Source organism: Trachypithecus francoisi, unplaced genomic scaffold (genome assembly GCF_009764315.1).
Source record: "Trachypithecus francoisi isolate TF-2019V2 unplaced genomic scaffold, Tfra_2.0 Lachesis_group5, whole genome shotgun sequence".
Taxonomy (NCBI): Eukaryota; Metazoa; Chordata; class Mammalia; order Primates; family Cercopithecidae; genus Trachypithecus; species Trachypithecus francoisi.
Window position 1 is genome coordinate 135,317,256 of NW_022681470.1, and position 27,172 is coordinate 135,344,427.

Here is a 27,172-nt window from a genome sequence, read left to right on the forward strand (position 1 = left end):
TATGGCCTGCCTGGCCACACTATGTAGGAGTCTTGCTTTTCAGCTGGTATGCCTTTCTAGAAGTTCCATGGACCAGCCAGGTATGAGGGTGAATGCTGGTAGTTCCAGCTACATGGGAGGCTGAGGCGGGAGGATCACTCGAGCCCAGGAGGCAGAGGATACAGTGAGCTATGATCGTGCCACTGCATTCCAGCTTGGGTGGCAGAATGAGACCCTGTCTCAAAAAAAAAAAAAAAAGGATACAATTTCCATGGGCCAAGTCTTCTGGCAAAGGTCTGATTCTGCCACTTAGCTTGTGCAAACCTTACCCAAGACATTGAGAAAGTTGCTGGTCAAAAATACTTTTGATAGTTTCTGGGTTATTTGTGCTGTTTGAGACCAGGAAGGAAGCAGTGTCTGCAGAGGACAACATGGGGTAAGTATAGAAGCTCTCCTGTCTTCTCTGCTGATGTTCTGTAATTTTTAGGTTTGTAATTTGCAAAGACGGTGGGGACTACATGAGACCAGTCCATTTAATGTATTTCTGTGCAAGGCAGATCTAGAGGTCTAGCTCTAAGGGAAATTTTGCTGTCACCACTTTCAAAGCTTTCATTAAAAAAAAAAAAAAAAGGAAAAGATGAGGAAAGTAAAAATAAAAATAAGAATATCGGCCAGGTGTGGTGACACATGCCTGTAATCCCAGCACTTTGGGAGGCCAAGGCAGAAGGATTGCTTGATCCCAGGAGTTCGAGACCAGTGTGGGCAACAGAACGAGACCTCATCTCTATAATAATAATAATTTTGAGCCAGGCACAGTGGCTCACACCTGTAATTCTAACAATTTGGGAGGCCCAAGTAGGAGGATCAATTGAGGCCAGGAGTTTGAGACTGGCCTGGGCAACATAGTGAGACTCCCTCTCTTTAAACACTACAAAAAATTGACCAGGCATGGTGGTGCGCATGTGTAGTCCCAGCTACTCAGGAGGCTGAGATGGGAGGGTTGCCTGAGCCCAGAGGTTTGAGGCTGCAGAAAAAGGAACCCAGCCCCAGCTCTCTGTGGTTCAGAGGCGCCAGGATATTTCATCCCAGGTTCAATACCAGCCCCAGGGTCCTCAGGGTTAGTATCACTTCCCAAGAGTCATGATCAGGAACTTGGTGAAGATCCTTTCAACCCCAGAACTGGGAGACCTCCCACCACCAAGCTCTGAGCGTCCTCCCAGCTCACCATCTACTGGGACAAGCCCAAGTCTTCACTCTAGAAACAGCCTGACTTGCATCCCTGGGAATTTGCTGCATCCAGGGTGCCAATCCTGTTTGGGGCACATCTGTGTCCACTCATGAAGAGGCAAGGCCGTCCATGAAAGGACAGGAGATTCTCATCTCAAAGAGTGAGGGATGCTCGAATATGGACCCCCCAGCCTCGGTCCTGGGCTTCAACAGGAACATTTCCGCTCGCAAATCCAATACGTAGTTTTGTAGCAAGACAGATCATTCCACCTGCCATCTTTGTTCATGGTAGCACAGTCCTCATTGTGGATGTTATTGGGTTCCTCTGGCTCCCAGAAGCTGGATGGAGGAAAAAGTGGGCAGAGGGACGGGGATCTTTAGGGGTGGTGAAACTCTTCTGTATAATACCGTAACGATGAATACCTGGCACTATGTATTTGTCAAAACCTGTGTTAGGCAGCGCGCGGAGGTTTACACCTGTAATCAATTTCTGAATCTGGTCAGTTTCTGTCTTGTCTTCCAAAGATTCCTTCCTTTACAACCTCCCAACCCAAACTTCCCAACCTTCTACGAATTGTTTAGATCATGTAGGGTCTTGCTTAAAGCAGGGCCTGATTCAGGGACTCGAGTGTGTAGGATTTATTACAGGATGTTCTTAGGAGAGAGGTGAGGGAAGCCAGATGGAGATGGGGAAGGAATTGAGCAGGAGCGTGGACTCAGATGACTCTAGCCTCAGCCCGACCCCCACGGAGACCCCTGGGATGTGAACAGCACCAGGGTCATCCCCAGTTTGTCACAAGGGGTCCAGGCTTCTCTTAGGCTGTCACTGGTTGTGAGCTGACCCCATTGGAGTTGGGTAATGTCTTAGGTGAGCAGGCTCCCATTCAGCTGAGAATAGCTTTCCAGAAATAGCATTCCTGTGAGCCTTTAGCAGCCAATGTTCCGCCAGGTGCAGTGGTTCACACCTGTAATCCCAGCACTTTGGGAGGCTGAGGTGGGCGGATCGCTTGAGGTTAGGAGATCGAGACCAGCCTGACCAACATGGTGAAACCCCGTCTCTACTAAAACTACAAAAATTAGCTGAGTGTGGTGGCGGGCAGCTGTAATCCCAGCTACTCGGGAGACTGAAGCAGGAGAATCGCTTGAATCCAGGAGGCAGAAGTCGCAGTGAGCCGAGACTGTGCCACTGCACTCCAGCTTGGGCCACAGAGTGAGACTCATCTCAAAAAAAAAAAAAAATTAGCCAGGTGTGGTGGTGCGCACCTGTAGGTCCAGCTATTCAGTAGTCTGAGGTGGGAGAATCACTTGAGCCTGGGAGGCAGAGGTTGCATTGGGTCAAGATTGCATCACTGCACTTCAGCCTGGGCAACAGAGTGAGACCCTGTCTCAAAAAAAAAAAAAAAAATCTTTCTCATCCTTCCACCCTCCCTTTTTTCTCCCAACCATTAGCCTGGGGAGCTTGATATATTTGAGCAGTTGTACAAAAAGGCTGAGATGTTGCAGTGGAGGAAATACTGAAGGTTCAGGGTCCAGACAGCCTGTCACCAAAAAATCCCCCTGGTGCTGTCCCTGTCTGGCCCAGTCTGGGATTCTAGACACCCTATCAGCTTGGACTGCAAGGATGCCAAGCACACAGGGAAATCACAATGACTGGGGGTGGTGTACCAAAATAATGAGCAATGCTCCCTGTGCACACACACCCTGCAATCAGGGTCTCTAGGCTCCTTCTGTGCCCGGGACAAACCCTTTAGTTGTTAGGTGATGCGGAAGTCCAAGGGGCAGCAGAAGGACTCTCAGGAGATTTAAGGCAAAGACAATTTACCAAACAGGACAGGAATTTTTCTGTATTTAAAACTAGTAGAGGCCAGGTGCGGCGGCTCAAGCCTGTCATCCCAGCACTTCAGGAGGCTGAGACGGGTGGATCACTTGAGCTCAGAGTTCAAAACCAGCCTGGGCAACATGGTGAAACCCCATCTCTACTAAAAATACAAAAAATTAGCCAGGCATGGTGGTGTGTGCCTGTGGTCCCAGCTATTTGGGAGGCTGAGACAGGAGGATTATCTGAGCCTGGGAGGTTGAGGCTGCAGTGAGCCGAGATTGCACCACTGCACTCCAGCCTGGGTGACAGGGCGAGACCCTGTCTCAAAAAGCTAAAATAAGGCCAGGCACAGTGGCTCACACCTATAATCCCAGCACTTTGGGAGGCCAAGGTGGGCAGATCACCTGAGGTCAGAAGTTCAAGACCAGCCTGGCCAACATGGTGAAACCCCATCTCTACAAAAATACAAAAATTAGCCAGGCTTGATGGCGGGTGCCTGTAATCCCAGTTACTTGGGAGACTGACGTGGGAGAATCACTTGCACCCAGGAGGCAGAGGTTGTAGTGAGCCGAGATCGCGCCATGTACTCCAGCCTGGGCAACAGCGAGACTCTGTCTCAATAAATAAATAAACAATAAAATAAAATAAAATAAAACAAAACAAGTAGACTGTACCAGTAAGAACCAGCTCCTGGCCGGGCATGGTGGCTCACGCCTGTAATCCCAGCACTTTGGGAGGCCGAGGAGGGCAGATCACGAGGTCAAGAGATTGAGACCATCCTGGTTAACACAGTGAAACCCCGTTATCTACTTAAAAATACAAAAAAATTAGCCAGGCGAGGTGGTGGGCACCTGTAGTCCCAGCTACTCAGGAGTCTGAGGCAGAGAATTCCTTGAACCCAGGCGGCGGAGCTTGTAGTGAGCTGAGATCATGCCACTGCACTCCAGCCTGGGCGACAGAGCAAGACTCCCTCCACCTCAAAAAAAAGAAAAAGAAAAGAAACAGCTCCTGACTCCTTCAACCATGTACTCCATCACCTTCTCCCCTCCCCATGGTCAGGGCCCACAGAGGAAGCAGAGAGACCCCAGGAAACCCGAGCACTTGCCTTAACGTCACAGGAGACCCATCCAGCCACCTCCAGTCCCCTTCTTGGCCCCTGTCATTCAGCCCCAGCCAGTACACCCGTGGAGAGCCGTGAGCCTTGGCCACAAAATTCTGCAAGTACAAACTCCATTCAGACAGCCATTCCTTTACATGACCCTCAGGGTGAGGACCTGCCCTCTACCCTGTCCCACACATTTAGGGCTTGGGAACGTCACCTCCCACAACCCGTCCCCATCCCCATGGTATGCAAAACAGGATCAATGTCTTCCTCCTACTGTAGTATGTGTGGTGGGAATAATCGTGCTACTTTTTCTCATGTAATCTGTGAACTGCTCTGTGCCTCAGTTTCCTCACCTGTAAAACGGGTTAACAGTAGCTATCTCCTGGTAGTGTTGTGAGGATTTTTTTTTTTTTTTTTTGAGATGGAGTCTTGCTGTCACCCAGGGTGGAGTGCAGTGGTGTGATCTCAGCTCACTGCAGCCTCCGCCTCCTGGGTTCAAGAGATTCTCCTGCCTCAGCCTCCCGAGTAGCTGAGATTATAGGTACCCGCCACCAGGTCCGGCTAATTGTTGTATTTTTTAGTAGAGAAGGGGTTTCGCCATGTTGGCCAGGCTGATCTCAAACTCCTGACTTCAGTTGATCCACCTGCCTCAGCCTCCCAAAGTGCTGGAATTACAGGCGTGAGCCACCACACCCAGCCTAATTTTTTTTTTTTTTCTGAGACAAAGTCTCACTCTGTCAACCAGACTAGAGTGCAGTGGTGCAATCATGGCTCACTGCATGTCCCAAAGGTCACTGTAAGTCTCCCAAAGAGCTAGGATTACAGGCATGGCCTCATACTGTGACGTCTTAGTATTTAGCATTATAACATTTAAGTGACATTTTTAGCAATAGTAACTGATGTTTTTTGGTTTCTCTTGCACTTTTGTGCCACTCCCTAGCCTTAATCTGCATCCAAACAGCACAGGAGTTCATTGTTCCAGGAAAAGAAAGAAGGAAGATGGAAAGTAGGTTTCTTGGCTTTGGTATTTCAAAAGCCCAGGCCTTTGACAAACGCTGCCTCATACCGGTAATCCCAGCACTTAAGCCAAGGAGGGAGGATCGCTTGAGCGTAGGAGTTCGAGACTAGCCTGGGCAACATACTGAGACCCCCATCTCTACAAAAATTTGTAAAAATTAGCCATACATGGTAGTACGTGTCTATAGTCCCAGCTACTCAGGAGGCTGAGGTGGGAGGATCCCTTAGCCCAAGAGTTCAAGGCAGCAGTGAGCTATGAATGCACCACTGCACTCCAGCCTGGGCAGCAGAGCAAGACCCTGTCCCGAAAAAAATCAAAATCCCAGGCCTTTGGAAGAAAAGAAAGGACTTATGGCAAAGATAAAAGATAGGGAAGAAAATATAGTTAGAAGCAACTCCTCTCCAGGCAAACTAATTTATGGCAAAAGAAATTAGACTGGTGGTTACAAGTGGGGGGCAGGGAGGGATTAACTAGAAAAAGGATATGAAAAAACTTTCTAGGGTGGTGGAAAGATTATAAATATTCGTTAGTTTAACAGTTACACAGGCGTATGCATTTGTCAAAGTTCACTGAACATACACCAAAGACCTGCGCATTTTACTGTATGCAAATCACATCTAACTCACCCAACTTACCACCAAACCAAGATTTCTTAACATGTAGGGAGGTGGCCAGGCACGGTGGCTCATGCCTGTAATCCCAGCACTTAGAGAGGCCGAGGCGGGTGGATCACCTGAGGTCAGGAGTTGGAGACCAGTCTGGCCAACATGGCAAAATCCCATCTCTACTAAAAATACAAAAATTAGCCAGGCCTGGTGGCATGCCTGTAATCCCAGCTACTCGGGAGGCTGAGACAGGAAAATTGCTTGAAACCGGAAGGCGGAGGTTGCAGTGAGCCGAGATCACGACAGTGCACTCCAGCCTGGGCAAGAAAACGCGAAATTCCGTCTCAAAAAAAAAAAAAAGTGGGGAGGTCGAAGTACTGGGATTACAGGCGTGAGCCACCACGCCTGGACCATTTTAGACTTTTTGACTGCCCTATGATATCAGTTAACTAATGAGTTTAGGAAAAGTTATGATTTTATAGTTTATCTGGCTATTTGGGTGCTGCTTGGGTGTGAGTAACACTCACCCCAGCTTTCCACATCCTGGAATTATTTGTGCTTTAAGAATTTTTTACTATTATCTATTTCATGTGTTCTACTATAGGCAATGCTAATTGATGTTTGCTTTTATTTACTTGCAGTTTTGATTTCTTCTTTAACCCAAAGTTATCCAGTGACTTTAAAAAAAAAATTTTTTTTTTTTTTGAGACAAGGTCTTGCTTTGTCTCCTAGACTGAAATGCAGTGGCATGATCCCAGCTCACTACACCCTCTGCCTCCCGGGTTCAAGCGATTTTCCTGCCTCAGCCTGCTGAGTAGCTGAGATTACAGTCGCGCTCCACCATACCCAGCTCATTTTTGTATTTTTAGTAGACAGGAAGTTTCACCATGTTGGCCAGGCTGGTCTCGAACTCCTGACCTCAGGTGATCTGCCCACCTCGGCCTCTCAAACTGCTGGGATTACAGTGCGAGCCACTGCAGCCGGCTGACTTTAAACATTTTTAAGGTGATGGAAATTTTTGTAAAAGAAAATATTTCTGTCGTTATAGCATTGTGGTCAAAGAATGTGGGCAATGAAATTTCTGCTTTGAGGGAAAAAAAAATGTGGGGAGGTAAGGTCACCATGGGAAGGAAATAGTAAATGTGTAGACATGGAACGCCCCTGAGAGAAGAATCTGGCATCTCATTTCCGGTGAGCATCAGGTGATGGTAAAAACCCCAGATGGGCTTGGAGACTCTAAAAAGCAGAAGGTCCTGGGCACTATTTCCTGGGTAAAGCCCCAGGGAGGTGTCAGAAAATCAGAGAGCAGAAAAGGGCTTCCTGTCCCATCAGATTAGACAGAGCCTTAGAAGGCCTCACAGTCTTAGACCCCAGAATGGGATAGGAGGAGCAGAAAGATCTCTTGTGCCCAAGAACAGCAGAAAAAGACCTCTAGGCCCAAAGGCTTTGCTGATGGAAGAGTGGGGTGCCTCGGGGGCAGCCTAGGTGGTCCAAAGACTGAGCCCCAGAAAACCAGAAGACTCTTTAACATTTAGAGAGTCCTTGCTATTTCTGGGCACCAAAATCAGAACAGTTTAAGAAGAGGGAACTCATATGTCTTGGTCATCACTGGATCCCCAATATGTAGAATAGTCTCTAGCACATAGTAGGTGCTCAGGAAATGTTGGTTGACTTAATGAATTAAGAAGTGAGCTATGGACTAGGCACGGTGGCTCACGCCTGTAATCCCAACACTTCGGGAGGTCAATCAAGAGGGACAGATCACTTAAGATCATTAACCAGAGAGCGGCCTGGCCAACATGATGATACTCTAACTCTACTGAAAAAAAAAAAAAATACAAAACTTAGCTGGGAGTGGTGGCACGTGACTATAGTCCCAGTTATTTGGGAGGCGAAAGCAGGAGGATCACCTGAACCTGGGAGGTAGAGGCTGCAGTGAGCCAAGATCATGCCACTGCACTCCAACCTGGGCAACAGAGCAAGACTCCGTCAAAAAAAAAAGTGAGCTATGGCTACTTTGCACAAATTGTCTCATTGGATTCTTATCATTATGCCCATTTTGTAGATGAGAAAACTGAGGCACAGAAAGGTTAAATAACCTTCCCAGGATCATTCAGTCTATAGATGTCCCAGTAGATATCAGTTTGGAGTAAAGACAATAAAGACCCGATGTGTGCTCCCCTCCACCTTGACTCCATAAAAGCTGTCCCCATTTAGAAGTAAAATGGGGGACCCCAATTGACTGAGAGTAAATGTACACCAGTCTAGTAGAATGAAAACTCAAGAGAGAAACTAAAATGAGTAATTTAAAGGAAATGTAGTTGTATTTCTTGTGAAACTGAGTTAGGGAATATGATTTGTATCTGCCTCATTTACATTACCTAATTTAATTTCTTCAAAAGCCCTGTTTTGGCCAGGCACGGTGGCTCATGCCTGTAATCCCAGTACTTTGGGAGGCCGAGGTGGGTGGATCACCTGAGGTCAGGAGTTCAAGATCAACCTGGCCAACATGGAGAAACCCCATCTCTACTAATAATACAAAAGTTAGCCAGGTGTGGTGGCACACACCTGCAATCCCAGCTACTCAGAACGCTGACGCACAAGAATCGCTTGAACCCAGGAGGCGGAGGTTGCAGTGAGCAGAGATTGCGCCACTGCACTCCAGCCTGGGTGACAGAGTGAGACTCCATCTCAAAAAAAAAAAAAAAAAGAAAGAAAGAAATAACCTCTTCTGGCCAGGCGCAGTGGCTCAAGCCTGTAATCCCAGCACTTTGGGAGGCCGAGACGGGCGGATCACGAGGTCAGGAGATCGAGACCATCCTGGCTAACACGGTGAAACCCCGTCTCTACTAAAAAATACAAAAAACTAGCTGGGCGAGGTGGCGGGCGCCTGTGGTCCCAGCTACTCGGGAGGCTGAGGCAGGAGAATGGCATGAACCCGGGAGGCGGAGCTTGCAGTGAGCTGAGATCCCGCCACTGCACTCCAGCCTGGGCGACAGAGCAAAACTCCGTCTCAAAAAAAAAAAAAAGAAAAAGAAAAAAGAAATAACTTTTTCTGACTGACATACTAATTTATAGGTTGTCCTGAGGATTGCACATGTTAATGAATGTAAGATGTAAAGTATTTGGAATACAACCTGAAACACAGAAAGTGCTACCTAACAGATACTCATTATTGTATTTTCAAGTTAGAGATGAAACTGAAACTTGAAACGTACAGAGGTTAAATCAACACAATCAGAATTCGAACTCAAAAAACAAAGCATGTCTTCTTAACTTCTGCATGATACTATCTTAGGAAGAGCTTGCTGTTAAAGTTTTAGTAACTGAAAAGTAATTCTAATTTCTTGCCATCCAGGGAAGGGAGGGATGTGTGCACCCCGGAAGAGAAGCAGGCTGTCCCTGAAGGTTCTCAAAGGTTCAGTGGGAACAACTCACGTGCTCAGCAAAGCTATTGATGATGACCAAGTGAGAGTAATTCTCCTGGCAGAAAATCCGGGCTTCATCCCATGATTTGGTGATTGGTGAGAAGTAGTAACACTTGCCCTCAAAGGGCAGCCAGCCTTCAGGACAGGTAACTCGGCCGCAGCCTGGGAACCAGAAAGTATGCTGTCGGGGCAGGGCGCGGTGGCTCAAGCCTGTAATCCCAGCACTTCGGGAGGCCGAGGCGGGCGGATCACGAGGTCAGGAGATCAAGACCATCCTGGCGAACACGGTGAAACTCCGTCTCTACTAAAAAATACAAAAAACTAGCCGGGCGAGGTGGCGGGCGTCTGTAGTCCCAACTACTTGGGAGGCTGAGGCAGAATGGCGTAAACCTGGGAGGTGGAGCTTGCAGTGAGCTGAGATCCAGCCACTGCACTCCAGCCCGGGCGACAGAGCGAGACTCTGTCTCAAAAAAAAAAAAAAAAAAAAAAAAAAGAATGCTGTCAGGATGGCCCCAGAACCTGAGCCATGTGCTTAGTATGCCATGTATGGTTGTGCAGGCTGTACACTGCTCAACTCCAGCAGGGAGACACCATTCGCATAGATTGCACTGAGAATCACTTCACAATGGAGTGATATAATGTGCCAGCTCTGCCATGCCCCCCATCCCTGGGCAATTCCCCAAGTCTCACTCACCTAATAAGCCCCGAAGTTCCACCAGGGACTGGTTGGTGTCAGCTCTTAAATGATCAATGTCATGCTTCAGGCCAGCTAGCCCTGCCATGCCAGTCACTGTCAGAAGGGATAGGCTTGAGGGTTACAGACTCAAAACCCATCCTACCCATCCACCATGTACTGCAGACACATCGGAGAGAGAAGCAAGGGTTACTTTCCCCGCTATGTCCACATTCCAGTGGGTCATGCTTGCGCCCAAAAACCACATGTACAGTGCTCAGAATCCGAGAATGGCTCAGAGAAGGGATCAATCCTAGAGACGTAGGAAGAGTAGGGGTGGTGGGCACCCTGGAGGAAGTGGGTTTTAAAGGAAGAAAGTTATTCGATAACTGTGAGGTGAGGAAGAGGCATATTAGGCAGGGACTATCTTAAAAGCAAAGATGCAGGCTGCCCGCGGCAGCTCACACCTGTAATCCCAGCACTTCGGGAGGCCGAGGTGGGCAGATCATTTGAGGTCAAGAGTTCAAGATCAGCCTGGCCAACATGGTAAAACCCCGTCTCTACACAAATTAGCCGGGCACGGTGGTGCATGCCTGTAATCCCAGCTACTCAGGAGGCTGAGGCAGAAGAATCACTTGAACACCGAAGGCAGAGGTTGCAGTGAGCCAAGATCACAACACTGTGCTCCAGCCTGGGCGACAGAGCCAGACTTCGTCTCAAAAAAAATAAAGCAAAGATACAGAGGCAAGTATGTTGTGGTAGCCTGGCAAAGCCTGTAAGAGTGGAGGGAAAACTCAGAAAAGCTTGAGATCAAAGTAGAATGAGTTCGGGTGCCTGGATCCTTTATTTTATTTATTTATTTAATTTTTTTTTTCTTTTTTTTTTTGAGAGGGAGTCTTGGTCTGTCGCCCAGGCTGGAGTGCAGTGGCGAGATCTCAGCTCACTGCAAGCTCCGCCTTCCAGGTTCACGCCATTCTCCTGCCTCAGCCTCCCCAGTAGCTGGGACTACAGGCGCCCGCGACCTCGCCCGGCTAGTTTTTTGTATTTTTTTTTAGTAGAGACGGGGTTTCACCGTGTTAGCCAGGATGGTCTTGATCTCCTGACCTCGTGATCCGCCCGTCTTGGCCTCCCAAAGTGCTGGGATTACAGGCTTGAGCCACCGCGCCCGGCCTATTTTTTTTTTTTTTTTTTTTTTGAGACGGAGTCTCGCTCTGTCACCCAGGCTGGAGTGCAGTGGCCGGATCTCAGCTCACTGCAAGCTCCGCCTACTGGGTTTACGCCGTTCTCCTGCCTCAGCCTCCCGAGTAGCTGGGACTACAGGCGCCTGCCACCTCACCCGGCTAGTTTTTCTTTTTTTTTTTTTGTATTTTTTTAGTAGAGACGGGGTTTCACCGTGTTAGCCAGGATGGTCTCGATCTCCTGACCTAGTGATCCGCCCGTCTCGGCCTCCTAAAGTGCTGGGATTACAGGCTTGAGCCAATTTTATTTTTTTTAGACAGAGTCCTGCTCTGTCCCACAGGCTGGAGTGCAGTGATGCAATCATGGTTCACTGCAGCCTCGACATCTTGGGCTCAAGTGATCCTCCCACCTCAGCCTCCTGAGTAGCTAGGACTACAGGTACACGACATCATGACTGGCTAATTTTTTTAAATTTCTTGTAGAAACAGGGTCTTGCTAGGCCGGGTACAGTGGCTCATGTCCATAATCCCAGAACTTTGGGAGGCTGACGCAGATGGATCACCTGAGGTCAGGAGTTCGAGACCAGCCTGGCCAACAGGGTGAAACCCCATCTCTACTAAAAGTACAAAAGATTAGCCAGGAGTGGTGGCGAATACCTGTAATCTGAGCTACTCAGGAGGCTGAGGCAGGAGAATCACTTGAACCTGGGAGGGGGAGGTTGAAGTGAGCCGAGATCGCACCACTGTACTACATCCTGGGCAACAAAGGCAAAACTCTGTCAAAAGAAAGAAAGAAGGCAAGAGAGAAAGAAAGCAAAAGCGCAAGAAAGCAACAAGGAAGGAAGGAAGGAAGGAAGGAAGGAAGGAAGGAAGGGAGGGAGGGAGGGAGGGAGGGAGGGAAGGAAGGAAAGAAAGAGAGAGAGAGAGAGGAAGGAAGGGAGGGAGGGAGGGAGGGAGAGAGAGAGAGGGAGAGAGAGAGAGAGTAAGAAAGAAAGAAAAAGAAAAGATAGGAAGGAAGGAAGGAAGGAAGGAAGGAAGGAAGGAGGGAGGGAGGGAGGGAGGGAAGAAGGAAGGAAGGAAGGAAGGAAGGAAGGAAGGAAGGAAGGAAGGAAGGAAGGAAGGAAGGAAGGAAGGAAGGAAGGAAGGAAAGAAAGAAAGAAAAGAAAGTCTTGCTCTGCCCAGGCTGGTCTTGAACTCCTGGTCTTAAGGGATCTTCCCACCTTGGCCATCCGAAGTGCTAGGATTACAGACATGAGCCACTGTGCCCAACCTAGTATGTGGATCCTTGAATGCCAAGCTAAAGGTTTCACCTTGGACTCCGGACAATGAGAAGCCATTGATGGGATTTGAGCTTGCTTGTTATGAAGCATAGGGTGAGGCAGTGTGGAATGGAGAAATATTCAGACTTCAGCAGTCATAATGAAAGCCATGCCAGGTCAGAAGATTCTTCTGTAATTAATGTGTGTATTATCACTATGAACTCTTCCCTTTTTCAACACTCACTAGCTCAGTAGCTGGTCCTTCAATTGGACAAAACGGAAACACAGGTTTTAGGCCAGGCACGGAACACTTCAGAAGGCTGAGGCAGGAGGAACACTTGAGGTCAAGAGTTTGAAACCAGCTTAGTCAACATAGTGAGACCTCTTCTTTACAAAAAAAAAAAAAATTAAAAATCAGCTGGGTGTGATGGCATGCCCCTGTGTCCCAGCAACTCAAGAGGCTGAGGCAGGAGGATCTCTTGAGTGCAATCATGGCTCATGATCAACCTCAAACTCCCTGATTCAAGAGATGCTCCCACTTCAGCCTCTTGAGCAGCTGGGATGACAAGCACACACCACACACCACACACCACCACACTCTGCTAATTTTTTTTAGAGATGGGGTCTTGCTGTATTGCCCAGGCTGATCTTGCACTTCCGGCCTCAAGCAATCCTCCTGCCTCAGCCTCCAAAAGTGCTAGGATTACAGGTATGTGCCACTGCCCCTGGCCCAGGGCGTATTTTATACTTAGAGCACATCTCCATTTGGACTGGCCACATTTCAAGTGTTCAACAGCCACATGTGGCTTGTAGCCACCATATTGGATGGTGGAGGTCTAGACACATATACACATGCACACTTCACAGGGACAGGGACTGTGTCTGACATGTTTACCATTTTACTCCCCTGGTACCTAGCACAGTGCTCAGCAAAGATGGGGATGAGGTCGGATTTTGGAGTTGGATCTGAGGATTGGGTTAGGGCTCAATAGGAGTGGCATGAAGTACTCACTATTTGCTCGCCACGTCATCTGCTGAAAGTTTAACATTCTCAGTTCTTCCATCAACTCCTGGTCTATGACGAAGAGTCCAAATTGAGCCCAGGTCCTCCTGTGCTCCCTCCCCAGTCTCTCCCTATGTCCCATCATGGCCCTACTCACATTTAATCAGGGACACAGTGAGACCGAGGAAGCCCAGTAACAGGGAAATCACCACCAGCAGACACAGGAACACCATCCACCTCTTCTGGCAGCAGCCAGGACCTTCAGATGTCTGATTGAGCCAGGGCGCTGGAGTTGCTGGGGAGTGGGCATGGCGACAAAGAAACTAATACTGGGGCTTCAGAGAGTGAGGAAGAGACCCTTAAGTCTTTCTCCAAGAGCAGGGGGCAGAAGTCTATAGTCATGACTGTTTCAGCAGACAAGGTCAGCAAGAGAGGGTTAGAGAGAATGAACCTTGGGGAGGCTCAGGATCTTTTTGATGCATTTACTGTGCGCTAAGCATCATGTTGCATCCTTCTCTTTTTCCTTCTTGAAACAAGGTTTCACTCTGTCATTCAAGCTGGAGGGCAGTGGCACAGTTATAGCTCACTGCAACCTCTAACCCCTGGGCTCAAGCAATCCTCCCACCTCAGCCTCTCAAGTAGCTGGGTCTGTAGGTGTGTACCATTACGCCCAGCTAATTTATTTGATTTTTTTGTAGAGATGGGGGTCTCGCCATGTTGCCCAGGCTGGTCTTGAACTCCTGCCATCAATAGATCCTCCCTGGTTCAGTCTCCCAAAGTGCTGGGATTACAGGCATAAGCCACTGTGCCCAACCTACATCCTTCTTATCTTATTGGAGTCTCATCCTTATGATGTAGGTTATAAGTATTATCTCCATTTTGCAAGTGAGTAAACTGAGGTCTCATGAGGTTAGGCATGACTTGGACACAGCTTTGTTCTTAATATCTATGATGCATCATCTTCTACTCTTCAGAAGCCCTTGCCCAAGTTGCTCCTGGATCAGGGAAGCTTGTGGACCATGGCTTCTAGAGCGGAGAACATTTCCCATATCTTATGCAAGCAGACACCTGAGTTTCTGGAGATTTGGCCTAGACTCAGAAAGGAGCAGCTTCTTTTTTTCTTTTTTAACACGGTCATCACCGACACCATCACTACCTCCACCACCACCACCATCGTCACTCCCAACAACACCATCACCACCTCCATTACCACCATCATCTCTACCAACAACACCATCAGTACCTCCATCATCACCACCATCATCACTACCAACAACACCATCACTATGTCCACCATCACCACGTTCATCACTACCAACAACATCGTCACTACCTCCACCATCACCACCATCATCACTACCAACAGCATGATCACTACCTTCGCCATCACCACCATCATCACTACCAACAGCACCATCACTATCTCCACCATCACCACCATTATCACTACCAAAAACATCACTACCTCCACCATCACCACCATCATCACTACTGACATCATCACTATCTCCACCATCACCACCTTCATCCCTACCAACATCATCACTACCTCCACCATCACCACCATCATCACTACTGACATCATCACTACCTCCACCATCACCACCACCATCACTACCAACACCATTACTACCTCCACCACCACCATCATCACTACCAACAACACCATCACTACCTCCACCATCACCACCACCATCACTACCAACATCATCACTACCTCCGCCATCACCATCATCATCACTACTGATATCATCACTACTGATATCATCACTACCAACAACATCAGTATCTCCACCATCACCACCATCATCACTACCAACAGCATGATCACTACCTCTGCCATCACCACCATCATCCCTACCAACAGCACCATCACTATCTCCACCATCACCACCATCATCACTACCAGCAACACCATCACTATCTCCACCGTCACCACCATCATCACTACCAACAACATCACTACCTCAACCATCACCACCATCATCACTACAACAACACCATCACTACCTCCACCATCACCACCACCATCACTACCAACTCATCACTACCTCCGCCATCACCATCATCATCACTACTGATATCATCACTACTGATATCATCACTACCAACAACATCAGTATCTCCACCATCACCACCATCATCACTACCAACAGCATGATCACTACCTCTGCCATCACCACCATCATCCCTACCAACAGCACCATCACTATCTCCACCATCACCACCATCATCACTACCAGCAACACCATCACTATCTCCACCGTCACCACCATCATCACTACCAACAACATCACTACCTCAACCATCACCACCATCATCACTACCAACATCATCACTACCTCTGCCATCACCACCATCATCACTACCAACATCATCACTACCAACAACACCATCACTACCTCCGCCGTCACCACCATTATCACTACTAACAACATCATCACAACCTCTGCCATCACCACCATCATCACTACCAATAACATCATCACTACCTCCGCCATCACCACCATCATCACTAACAACATCATCACTACTTCCACCATCACCATCATCACTACTAAAAAGACCATCACTACCTCCACTATCACCACCATCATCACTACCACCACCATCACTACCTCCACCATCACCACCATCATCACTACCAACAACACCATCACTGACTCCACCATCACCGCCACCATCACTACCTCCACTATCATCACCACCATCCCACTAACACCATCACTACCTCCATCATCACCACCACCACCATCACCAACAATACCATCATCACCCTAACACTATCTCACTACCATTATCAATATTAACAGCACCATCACCACCTCCACCGTTACCACCATCATCACTACCAACAGCACTGTCATCACCAACACCATCACTGCCTTCACCATCACCATCATCATCACCAACATTGTCATTGTCAACAATACCATCACTTACTTCTACCATCACCAACACCATCACCACCAACACCATCACTACCACCACTATCACCATCACCATCCCACTAACACCGTCACTACCTTCATCATCACCACCACCATCACCAACAACATTATCACTACATGGCCAGGCGCGGTGGCTCAAGCCTGTAATCCCAGCACTTTGGGAGGCCGAGACGGGCGGATCACGAGGTCAGGAGATCGAGACCATCCTGGCTAACACTGTGAAACCCCGTCTCTACTAAAAACTACAAAAAACTAGCCGGGCGACATGGCGGCGCCTGTAGTCCCAGCTTCCTGGGAGGCTGAGGCAGGAGAATGGCGTGAACCCGGGAGGCGGAGCTTGCAGTGAGCTGAGATCCGGCCACTGCACTCCAGCCTGGGTGACAGAGCGAGACTCCGACTCAAAAAAAAAAAAAAAAAAAAAACATTATCACTACCTATACCCCCATCACCACCATATCACTGTCTCCACCATCATTACCATCATCAGTACCAACAACACCATCACTATCTCCACCATCACCACCATCATCAGTATCTCCACCATCACCATGAGCACCCAACAATGCCATCACTACCTCTACCATCGTTATTACCACCAACCATCCTCTTCCTTTCCATCATCTCCTTCCTCATCCTTCCATCACAATCACCAACAGAACCATAAGTACCATCATCATTATCAAAAACAAAACAACCACATAACTCTGGTCCTCAGAAGGACAAAAAAGAAAACATGTTTGCAAACTCTGATGTAAAGGAATGGCTATCTCAGAGCAGCGCCCACTAGACTAACTCAGAACAGTGCAGCGGGTCCTGAAGGAGCAACTTCTTAAAGAAGTTCCTCTGACTCAGGGTCTCACTGTAGAGCCACAGGTCTCAATCAGATACACTAGCCATTGTCAGAGGGGAAATGGGAGGACACTTGCAGGGGATAATAACTTACCGGCCAGGGATGGCTGCAATGGAGAAGGCTCAAGATTCACAGCTGGGAGAAAGAGGGAGAGAGGTTTATTCAGAAGATGCCAAAAGACTGTGTCTTCCAAGATCAACAATCTCTGCTTTGTTCTCTGGTGAGAATTTAGGGGGCTGGCTGGGGGCAGTGGCTCATGCCTGTAATTCCAGCACTTTGGGAGGCCGAGACAGGTGGATCACCTGAGGTCAGGAGTTCAAGACCAGCCTGGACAACATGGCAAAACCCTGTCTCTACTAAACATACAAAACTTAGTGAGGTGTGGTGCTTCGTGTCTGTAGTCCCAGCTACTCGGGAGGTTGAAGCAGGAGAATCACTTGAACCCAGGAGGCAGAGGATGCGGTGGGCCAGGATCGCGCCACTGCACTCCAGTCTGGATGGCAAAGTGAGACTCTGTCTCAAAAAAATAAATAAATAAAAATTGGGGGATTGAAAGGAAACATCCAGGTGTCCCCTCTTAGGCATCTTAAAGGGTCTTCCCACTGCTCACCCAGTTGAGGAGGTGGACAGGTGAGAGAGGCGAGGTCCAGTCCTAGAAGAGATGAGAAAGTCATTTCAAGAAGAGCTTCAGCCAGTTGAGCAGGAAAACCCCAGCCCTCAGCTCTCACCTGTCATGTTCCGAGGCTTGCAAGGAAGTGGGGGTTGCTCTGTTTCCTTTTCTGAGGAGGGAGGAATGGTTGCTGAGGCCCAGAGCAGAGCAAAGCCAGCTCTGGGTCTCCTACACCCCCAGCCCCAACTCACCTGCCCTTGGAGGTCTTGGTGGAGCACTTGAACCTGTAGAAGAGAAGCTCAGGGTGAGGGCTTGGCTAAGGATGGGAATGAGTCAAAAGGAAGTGATGGAAACAGGGTTAGGACTGCAGTGGAGGGTTGGAGATTGGGTTGGAGATGGGGTGGGACGTGAGAATGGAATTGGGATTAGGGATAGAGATAGGATTAAACTAGGATGACCAACCAACTTGGATTGCTTGGTGTCTCCATATTTTTTTTTTTTTCAGACGGAGTCTCCCTCTGTCGCCCAGGCTGGAGTGCAGTGGCGCAATCTCGGCTCACTGCAAGCTCCGCTTCCCAGGTTCATGCCATTCTCCTGCCTCAGCCTCCCGAGTAACTGGGACTACAGGCACCCGCCTAATTTTTTGTATTTTTAGTAGAGATGGGGTTTCACCGTGTTAGCCAGGATGGTCTCGATCTCCTGACCTCATGGTCTGCCCGCCTCGGCCTCCCAAAGTGCTGGCATTATAAGCGTGAGCCACCATGCCTGGAGTTTTTGTTTTTTTTTTTCCCCCCTTGAGATAGAGTCTTGCTTGCTCTGTTGCCCAGACTGGAGTGCGGTGGCGTGATCTCATCTCACTGCAACCTCTGCTCCCTGGGTTCAAGCAGTTCTGCCTCAGCCCCCCAAGTAGCTGGGATTACAGGCATACGCTACCACACCCAGCTAACTTTTATATTTTTAATACAGACGGGGTTCCACCATGTTGGCCAGGCTGGTCTCGAACTCCTGACCTCAAGTGATCCACTCACCTCAGCCTCCCAAAGTGCTGGGATTACAGGCGTGAGCCACCATGCCCAGCCCATATATATATATTTTTAAAGACAGCGACTTGCTCTGTCACCCAGACTGGAGTGCAGTGGTGCCATCATAGCTCACTGCACCCTTGAACTCCTGGGCTCTAGCAATCCTACCACCTCGGCCTCCTGAGAAGCTGGGACAACAGGCACACATCCCACAACTGGCTAATTTTTTAATTTGAAAAAAAAAAGTATGTTTTCATATAGCTGGGGGTTTCACTGTGTTACCCGGGATGGTCTCTTTTCTGGGGCTCCATTGATCCTCCCACCTTGGCTTCCCAAAGTGCTAGAATTACAAGCATGAGCCACCCCTCCTGGCCCAAACCTCCACTTTTCTCTTTCTTTTTTTTTTTGGTAGAGATGGGCGTCTTGCTATCTATTGCCCAAGCTGGTCTGGAACTCCTGGCCTCCAGTGAACTCATGGCCAAGTGATCCTCCCACCTTGGCCTCCCAAAGCGGTGGGACTACAGACACACCACGGCAACCAGCCCAAACTTCCATTTTTACATCCTCTGATCAGACTCTTGTTGAATCCTGGGCTATGCCTTGGGTTTATTGAGATCCAAGACTAATAAAGCCCTGGGCTTTGAGTGGTAATAAGAAGAGATTGAGGATCCCACAGTCCACTCCCAGTTTCTCAAGCACCAGCTTTTATGATTCAGGGACTTTGCACCCCACAATTCTTTCCTGTGCTTCTCTACTACAGAAATGTCTACTCGGCAGGGCGCGGTGACTCATGCCTGTAATCGCAGTACTTTGGGATGCCGAGATGGGCGGATCACCTGAGGTCAGGAGTTCGGGGCCAGCCTGACCAATATGGTGAAACCCCGTCTCTACTAAAAATACAAAAATTAGACAGGCAAGGTGGCGGGTGCCTGTAATCCCAGCTAATCGGGAGGCTGAGGCAGAAGAATCGCTTGAACCCAGGAGGCAAGGTTGCAGTGAGCGGAGATTGTGCCATTGAACTCCAGCCTGGGCGACAGAGTGAAACTCCATCTCAAAAAAAAAGAAGGCCGGGCGCGGTGGCTCAAGCCTGTAATCCCAGCACTTTGGGAGGCCGAGACGGGCGGATCACGAGGTCAGGAGATCGAGACCATCCTGGCTAACCCGGTGAAACCCCGTCTCTACTAAAAAATAAAAAAAATTAGCCGGGCGAGGTGGTGGGCGCCTGTAGTCCCAGCTACTCAGGAGGCTGAGGCAGGAGAATGGCGTGAACCTGGGAGGCGGAGCTTGCAGTGAGCTGAGATCCGGCCACAGCACTCCAGCCCGGGCGACAGAGCAAGACTCCGTCTCAAAAAAAAAAAGAAAGAAAGAAACCTCTACTCATCCCTCAAGTCCCACCCCAAAGTCCCTTCCTCTAGTTGAGTCCCCAATCCCCCAAGGATTTTGCCAGTCTCCTGACCCCTCCTTTCTCAGCAATGCTCAACAAGGCTATGTCCAAAACTGCCTCCCCCATCAGACTAGTAGATCCTCCTGGCAGGGTGTGGGTTCCACGGTGCCCGGCATGGGCTGGGTAGAGAGGAGACTGACTGTGTGTCTACAATGCCCAGCCAATAGCCCCTGAAGAGCCTGTTCCCTGTGTTCCCCCACGTCACACTCCAAAAAGTCCTCTTACCTGGCTTGGGAGGAAGGTCCTTGTAGGGAGGCGTTGAGTTCTCATAGTCATCATCCTCCTCCTCCTCCTCCATGGTTCCTTCCAGGGGAAGGGCAAGTTAGAGCCCAGCCATTCCCTCCTCCCTCCCTCCCTCAAGCCCTGGTCTCTGCCTCAGCTGCCCCATGATGGGAATTCTGTACCCTGGGTCCTGACCACACCTGGGCCCCAGCCCCAGCCTGGCTGGGGCCTTACTTGGTGGGTCTGGACACCCAGCGATAGTATGCAGGTTACACATGGCTACAGCTAACACCAAGAACATGACAAGTGGCAGCCAGGTCTTGTCCCTCCTATTCAGGTGTCTAAGGCATCTGTCTGTTTCCCTCTCCTTTCAAAGTCAAGTACACGCAAATCCATCTTGGGGGAAGCCCCCAGACCTCGCACAAACACACACACACACACACACACACACACACACATCTGTCTCCAGAGTTTGGATTCACACATAGAAGAAACAATGGGCCAGGTGTGGTGGCTCACATCTGTAATCCCAGCACTTTGGGAGGCTGAGGCGGGCAGGTCGCCTGAGGTTGGGAGTTCAAGATAAGCCTGGGCAACCAACGTGGCAAAACCTCATCTCTACCAAAAATACAAAAACTAGCCTGGCATGGTGGTGCACGCCTGTAATCCCAGCTACGTGTGAGGCTGAGGCAGGTGAATCCCTTGAACCCAGGAGGCGAGGTTGCAGTGAGCTGAGATTGCACCACTGCACTTCAGCCTGAGTGACAGAGTGAGATTCTGTCTCAAAAACAAAGAGAGGAAGAAGAAACAGTGACAGTAGCCCCCTTGCAGTGAGCCGGGACAGCGCCGCTGCGCTCCGGCCTGGCAGCAGAGGGAGGCTCTATTGCAGAAGAAGGAGAAGGAGAAGGAGAAGGAGAAGGAGAGAAGAAGAAGGAAAAGGAGGAGGAGGAGGAGGAGAGGAGGAGGAGGAGGAAGAGGAGGAGGAGGAGAGGAGGAGGAGGAGGAGGAAGAGGAGGAGGAGGAGGAAGAGGAGGAGGAGGAGAAGGAGGAGGAGGAGGAAGGAGGAAGAGGAGGAGGAGGAAAGAGGAGGAGGAGGAGAAGGAGGAAGAGGAGGAGGAGGAGGAAGAGGAGGAGGAGGAGGAGGAGGAAGAGGAGGAAGAGGAAGAGAGGAGGAGGAGGAGGAAGAAAGGAAAAGGAGGAGGAGGAAGAGGAGGAGGAGGAAGAGGAGGAGAGGAGGAGGAAGAGGAGGAGGAGGAGGAAGAGGAGGAGGAGGAGGAAGAGGAGGAGGAAGAGGAGGAGGAGGAGGAAGAGGAGGAGGAGGAGGAAAGAGGAGGAGGAGGGGAGAGGGGAGGAGAGGAGGAGGAAGGAAAGGAGGAGGAGGAAGAGGAGGAGGAGGAGGAGGAGAGGAGGAGGAAGAGGAGGAGGGAGGAGGAGGAGGAAGAGGAAAGAGGGGAAGAGGAGGAGGAGGAAGAGGAGGGGAGGAGAAGGGAAGGAAGAGGAGGAGGAGGAGGAAGAGGAGGAGGGAGGAGGAAGAGGAGGAGGAGGAGGAAGAGGAGGAGGAGGAGGAAGAGGAGGAGGAGGAGGAGGAAGAGGAGGAGGGGAGAAGAGGAGGAGGAGGAGGGGAAGAGGAGAAGGAGAGGAAGAGGAGGAGGGGAGGAGGAAGAGGAGGAGGAGGAAGAGGAGGAGGAGGAGGAAGAGGAGAGGAGAGGAGGAGGAGGAGGAGGAGGAAGAGGAGGAGGAGGAGGAGGAAGAGGAGGAGGAGGAGGAGAGGAGAGGAGGAGAGGAGGAGGAGGAGAAGGAGGAAGAGGAGGGAGGAGAAGAGGAGGAGGGAGGGAGAAGGAGGAAGAGGAGGAGGAGAGGAAGAGGAGGAGGAGGAGGAGGGAAGAGGAGGAAGAGAGGAGGAGGAGGAGGAGGAGGAAGAGGAGGAGGAGGAGAGGAGGAGGAGGAAGAGGAGGGGAGGAAGAGGAGGAGGAGGAGGAAAGAGGAGGAGAAGGAGGAAGAGGAGGAGGAGGAGGAAAGAAGGAGGGAGGAGAGGAAGAGGAGAAGGAGGAGGAGGGAGGAGGAGGAGGAAGAGGAGGAAGAGGAAGGAAGAGGAGGAAGAGGAGGAGGAGGAAGAGGAGGAGGAGGAGAAGGAGGAAGAGGAGGAGGAGGAGGAAGGAAGAGGAGGAGGAGGAGGAAGGAAGAGGAGGAGGAGGAGGAAGAGGAGGAGGAGGAGGAAGAGGAGGGGAGGAGGAGGAAGGAGGAGAAGGAGGAAGAGGAGGAGGAGGAGGAGAGGAAGAGGAGGAGGAGAGGAGGAGAGGAGGAGGAGGAGAGGAGGAGGAGAGGAAGAGGAGGAGAGGAGGAGGAGGAAGAGGAGGAGGAGGAGGAGGAGGAAGAGGAGGAGGAGAAGGAGGAAGAGGAGGAGGGGAGAGGAGGAGGAGGAGGAGGAAGAGGAGGGGAGGAAGAGGAGGAGAGGAGGAGGAGGAGGAGGAGGAAGGAGGAGGAGGAGGAAGAAGAGGAGGAGGAGGAAGAGGAGGAGGAGGAGGAAGAGGAGGAGGAGGAAGGAGGAGGAGAGGAAGAGGAGGAGGAGGAAGAGGAGGAGGAGGAGAGGAGGAAGAGGAGGAGGAGAGGAGGAAGAGGAGCAGGAGGAGGAGGAAGAGGAGGAGGAGGAGGAGGAAGAGGAGGAGAAGGAAGAGGAGGAGGAGGAAGAAGAGGAGGAGGAGGAGGAAGAGGAGGAGGAGGAAGAGGAGGGGAGGAAGGAGGAGGAGGAGGAAGAGGAGGAGGAGGAGAAGGAGGAAGAGGAGGAGGAGGAGGAAGAGGAGGAGGAGGAGGAGGAGGAGGAGGAGGAAGAGGAGGGAAGGAAGAGGAGGAGGAGGAGGAAGAGGAGGAGGAGGAGGGGAAAAGAGGAGGAGGAAGAGGAGGAGGAGAGGAGAGGAAAAGAGAAGGAGAAGGAGGAGAAGGAGCAATGACAACAGCCACCCCCTCCCCCCTACTCACTCCCAGCTGAGCTCCCCTACAGAGCACCAAGCCCTGGGTGGAAGAGATGGATAAGCTTCTCCTACAATCTAGACCAAAGACGCAATAAAACAGTAAAGAGACATAGAAATAAGCTGGGAGCAGTGGCTCATGCCCATAATCCCAGCACTTTGGGAGGCCAAGGCAGGAGGATTGCTTGAGGCCAGGAGTTCAAGACCAGCTTGGGCAACATAGCAAGACCCTATCGCTGTTAAAAAAAAAAAAAAAAAATAGAAAAAACCATCCAGGCATGGTGATGCACACCTGTAGTCCCAGCTATCAGGAGGCTGAGGTGGGAGGATTGCTTGAGCTCAGGAGGTTTATGCAGCAGTGAGCCATGATTGCACTACTACACTCCAGCCTGGGCAACAGAGGGAGATCCCACTCTTAAAAAAAAAAAAGAAAGAAAGAAAAGAAAAGAAAAGAGGCTGGGCACAGTAGCTCACACCTGTAATCTCAGCACTTTGGGAGGCAGAGGCAGGCAGATCACCTGAGGTCAGGAGTTCGAGACCAGCCTGACCAACATGGAGAAACCTCATCTTTTCTAAAAATACAAAATTATCAGGGTACGGTGGCGCATGCCTATAATCCCCGCTGCCAGGGAGACTGAGTCAGAAGAATCACTTGAACCTGGGAGGCAGAGGTTGCGATGAGCCGAGATTGCATCATTGCACTCCAGCCTGGGCAGCAAGAGTGAAACTCCATCTCAAAAATAATAATAATTGTAAAGAAATTAAGAAACATTAAAATATGTTTTTATATAGACTAAGTATTATTGCTCTAAACCTAATAAAACGGAGCAATGGGATAGGATAAAAGCTAACATAGAGAGGTAGTCAGGAAGTACCTCCTGGAAGTGGTAACATTGTAACAAGATGTTAAGGGGATAGGTGCTAAGTATTCCCCCACATTCCAGGGTGAAGTACCAGCAGGGCACTGGGTCAGTTATCTATGGCTGCATAAACAATTACCCCAAAACGTAGTGACTTTAAACAACCATAAGCATTTATTATCTCACAGTTTCTGTGGTTCAGGAATCTGAGAGCAGCTTAGCTGGGTAGTTCTAGCTTGAGATCTCTTGTGTGATTGTAGTCAAGATGTTGCCTGGGACTGCAAGTCATCTATCTGCAGGCTTGACTGGGGCTAGAGGATCTGCTTCCAAGATGATACACTCACATGGCTGTTGGTGGGAGGCCTCAGTTCCTTGCCATGTGAGCCTCTCCAAAGGGATGATTGGGCATCTTCACAACATGGCAGAGGCAAAGATAGAAGCCACCATGCTTCTATGATCTAGCCTCACGACTCGCAAAGGATGGTCTCCACTATACAGTATTCTATTTATCACACGGACCAGCTCTGAGTCATTGTGGGAAGAGACTACACAAGGGTGTGAATATGAGAATGTAACAGTCATGGGGAACCCATCTTGAAGGCTGACTACCACAGTCATCTCTGCAGAACTTACAGCACCTGGGAGTCATATGAGCCATATATGCAGACCCTGAGCTTCACATGAGGTTTTACAGAGAGTGACTCATGCCTGTAACCCCAGCTACTTGGGAGGTTGTCGTAGGAGGATTGCTTGGACCCAAGAGCTCAAGGCTGCAGTGAGCTATGATTGCACCACTGCAGGGCAGCCTGGGTGACAAGCAGGACCCTGTCTCAAAAAAATTTTTTTTTAAATTTTCTGGTTTCATCTCATAAAAACTAACACTCAGACAATTCACAGTTCTCTGTGTGTCTCTTTGGGGGTTTGATTGAAAGAAGGGATGGAAGGGGATGGAGGGGATTTCAAAACACAAAAACACAGTTGAGTTTGAGGACGGGGATGAAGATGAGGTGGGGTTTGGATTAGAATTGGAGTTGGGATGGGGTGGGATGGGATGGAAAATGGGTTGGGGACAGGGGTGGATATGGGTAAGGTCACAATGTGGTTAGAATGATGAACAGAGTCCTTGCCAGGTTTGGGAATGGGGAAGGAGTCGAGGCTGGGCTGCAGGAGAGAGGGTGATGAAGTTGGATTGGAGAGTGGATGCGAGATTGTATGTGGAGGTGAGGACAGGACTGTGCTTTTGGAGGAGACGTGGCCCTGAAGAAGGGAATGGGATTGGTTGGTCATATATGTAGACCCAGGGCTTGAGGGTCACATTAAGACCATAAATTGGAGATGAGGCAGTGAAACAACACAGCCCAGTTCACCTCCTACCTCATGCAAGTGCCACCATGTTTCTGGACCTCCCCGGTGGCCCCACTCTGGACCCAGAGATGAGGGATATACAGCCTTAGCCCTCACAGAATGGCCCCTGTCTAAGGTCACCTGGACCAGACCATCAGCATATCTCAGGGATTTTGTGTTTTGGGCCCCTGGGATCTCTCATGGCCTCAGGGTCCCTGGTGGCAGTAAACCCAGGAAAACCTCAACAACCTCCAGTTTCATTTTCTTTTCATTTTTTAGAATTGGGGTCTCGCTATGCTGCCCAAGCTGGAGTGCAGCGGCTACTCACAGGAGCAGTCGCACTACTGATCAGCTCAGGAGTGTCCAGCTGCTCCATTTCCAACCTGGAAACCCATCCTCAGACACCTTAGGCAACCTGGTGGTCCCCTCCTCCCAAAACGTCACCATATTGATGCCAAACTTAGTGCAGATGCCTGATCACAGAGTTCACAATAGCCCAGAACTCCTGGGCTCAAGCCATCCTCCTGACTCATCCTCCCAAGTAGCTGGGACTACAGACATGTGCCACCACACATGGCCCAAACCTCTACTTTTTTTTTTTTTTTTGGTAGAGATGGGGGCTTGCTATGTTGCCCCAGCTGGTCTCAAACTCCTGTCCTCAAGTAATCTTCCTGCCTTGGCCTCCCAAAATATCGAGACTACAGACGCACACCACTGTGGCTGGCCCAAACCTCCACTTTTACAACCACTTATCAGACTCTTGTTGAACCCTGTGCCATGCCTTGGGTTTGAGATCCAAGTCTAAATAAAACCTGGGCTTTGGGTGGAAAGGTGAGGAGATTGGGAGCCCACAGTCCACTCCCAGTTTCTCAAGCACCAGCTTTTGTGACTCAGGGACTTTGCCCCCAACATTTCTCTCCTGGACTTCTCTTCTTAAGAAACGTCTACTCATCCCTCAAGTGCCACCCCAAAATCCCTTCCTCTAATTGAGCCCTCAATCCCCCAAGGATTTGGCCAGTCTCCTGACCCTCCCTCTCTCAGCCCTGCTCACCAAGACTGTGCCCAAACCCGACTCCGCCATCAGACTGACAGGTCCTCCTGGGCAGGGTGTGGGTTCCACGGTGCCCGGCATGGGTTGGGTACAGAGGAGACTGTATAGCTACAATGCCCAGCCAATGCCCCCTGGAGACCCTTTTCTCTGCATTCCCCCAGGTCATGCTCCAAAAAGTCCTCTTACCTGGCTTGGGAGGAAGGTCCTTGTAGGGAGGTGCCATGTTCTCATAGTCCTCCTCCTGATCCTCTTCCTCCTCCTCCTCCTCCTCCTCCATGGTCCCTTCCGGGGAAAGGCAAGTCAGCGCCCAGCCATTGCCTCCTCCCTTCATCCCTCAAGCCCTGGTGTCTGCCTCAACTGCCCCATGGTGGGGATTCTGTACCCTGGGTCCTGATCACACCCGGGCCCCAGCCCCAGCCTGGCCGGGGCCTTACCTGGTGGGTCCGGGTACCCAGTGATGGAATACAGATTATGCATGTCTAACACAAGGAACGTGACAAGTGGCAGCCAGGGCTTGGCAACCTCTGTCCCCTGTCTCTCCTACTCAGGCATCTGGGG

The 27,172-nt window shown here is 50.1% G+C and overlaps 1 protein-coding gene across 3 annotated transcripts; it reads right to left on the reverse strand.

The window, feature by feature from the left end:
* Positions 1-889: 889 nt before the first annotated feature.
* Positions 890-27,172, reverse strand: CLEC17A (C-type lectin domain containing 17A). 3 transcript variants are annotated; one of them, XM_033196764.1, is made up of 13 exons: positions 27,049-27,172; positions 26,801-26,896; positions 20,397-20,474; positions 17,957-17,989; positions 17,824-17,874; positions 17,706-17,747; positions 17,189-17,230; positions 13,452-13,589; positions 13,304-13,366; positions 9,876-9,971; positions 9,192-9,343; positions 4,131-4,240; positions 890-1,545 (listed from the first exon to the last, which is right to left on the reverse strand). In XM_033196764.1, the coding sequence occupies exons 1-13, from the start codon at positions 27,089-27,091 to the stop codon at positions 1,413-1,415; spliced, it is 1,077 nt and encodes a 358-aa protein (XP_033052655.1). In that variant the 5' UTR covers positions 27,092-27,172; the 3' UTR covers positions 890-1,412. The 3 variants fall into 3 exon arrangements, with proteins under 3 accessions (XP_033052655.1, XP_033052657.1, XP_033052656.1); XM_033196766.1 differs by lacking the exon at positions 20,397-20,474; XM_033196765.1 differs by lacking the exon at positions 13,304-13,366.

Excerpts from the sequence above, each read along its gene's own strand:
- CLEC17A (XM_033196764.1), bottom strand. The coding sequence starts at position 27,091 with ATGCATAATCTGTATTCCATCACTGGGTACCCGGACCCACCAG. Across the intron at positions 9,972-13,303 it reads GATGACGTGGCGAGCAAATA|TGACTGGCATGGCAGGGCTA; the intron begins GTGAGTACTTCA and ends CCCTTCTGACAG. Across the intron at positions 4,241-9,191 it reads TCAATAGCTTTGCTGAGCAC|AATTTTGTGGCCAAGGCTCA; the intron begins GTGAGTTGTTCC and ends TTGTACTTGCAG.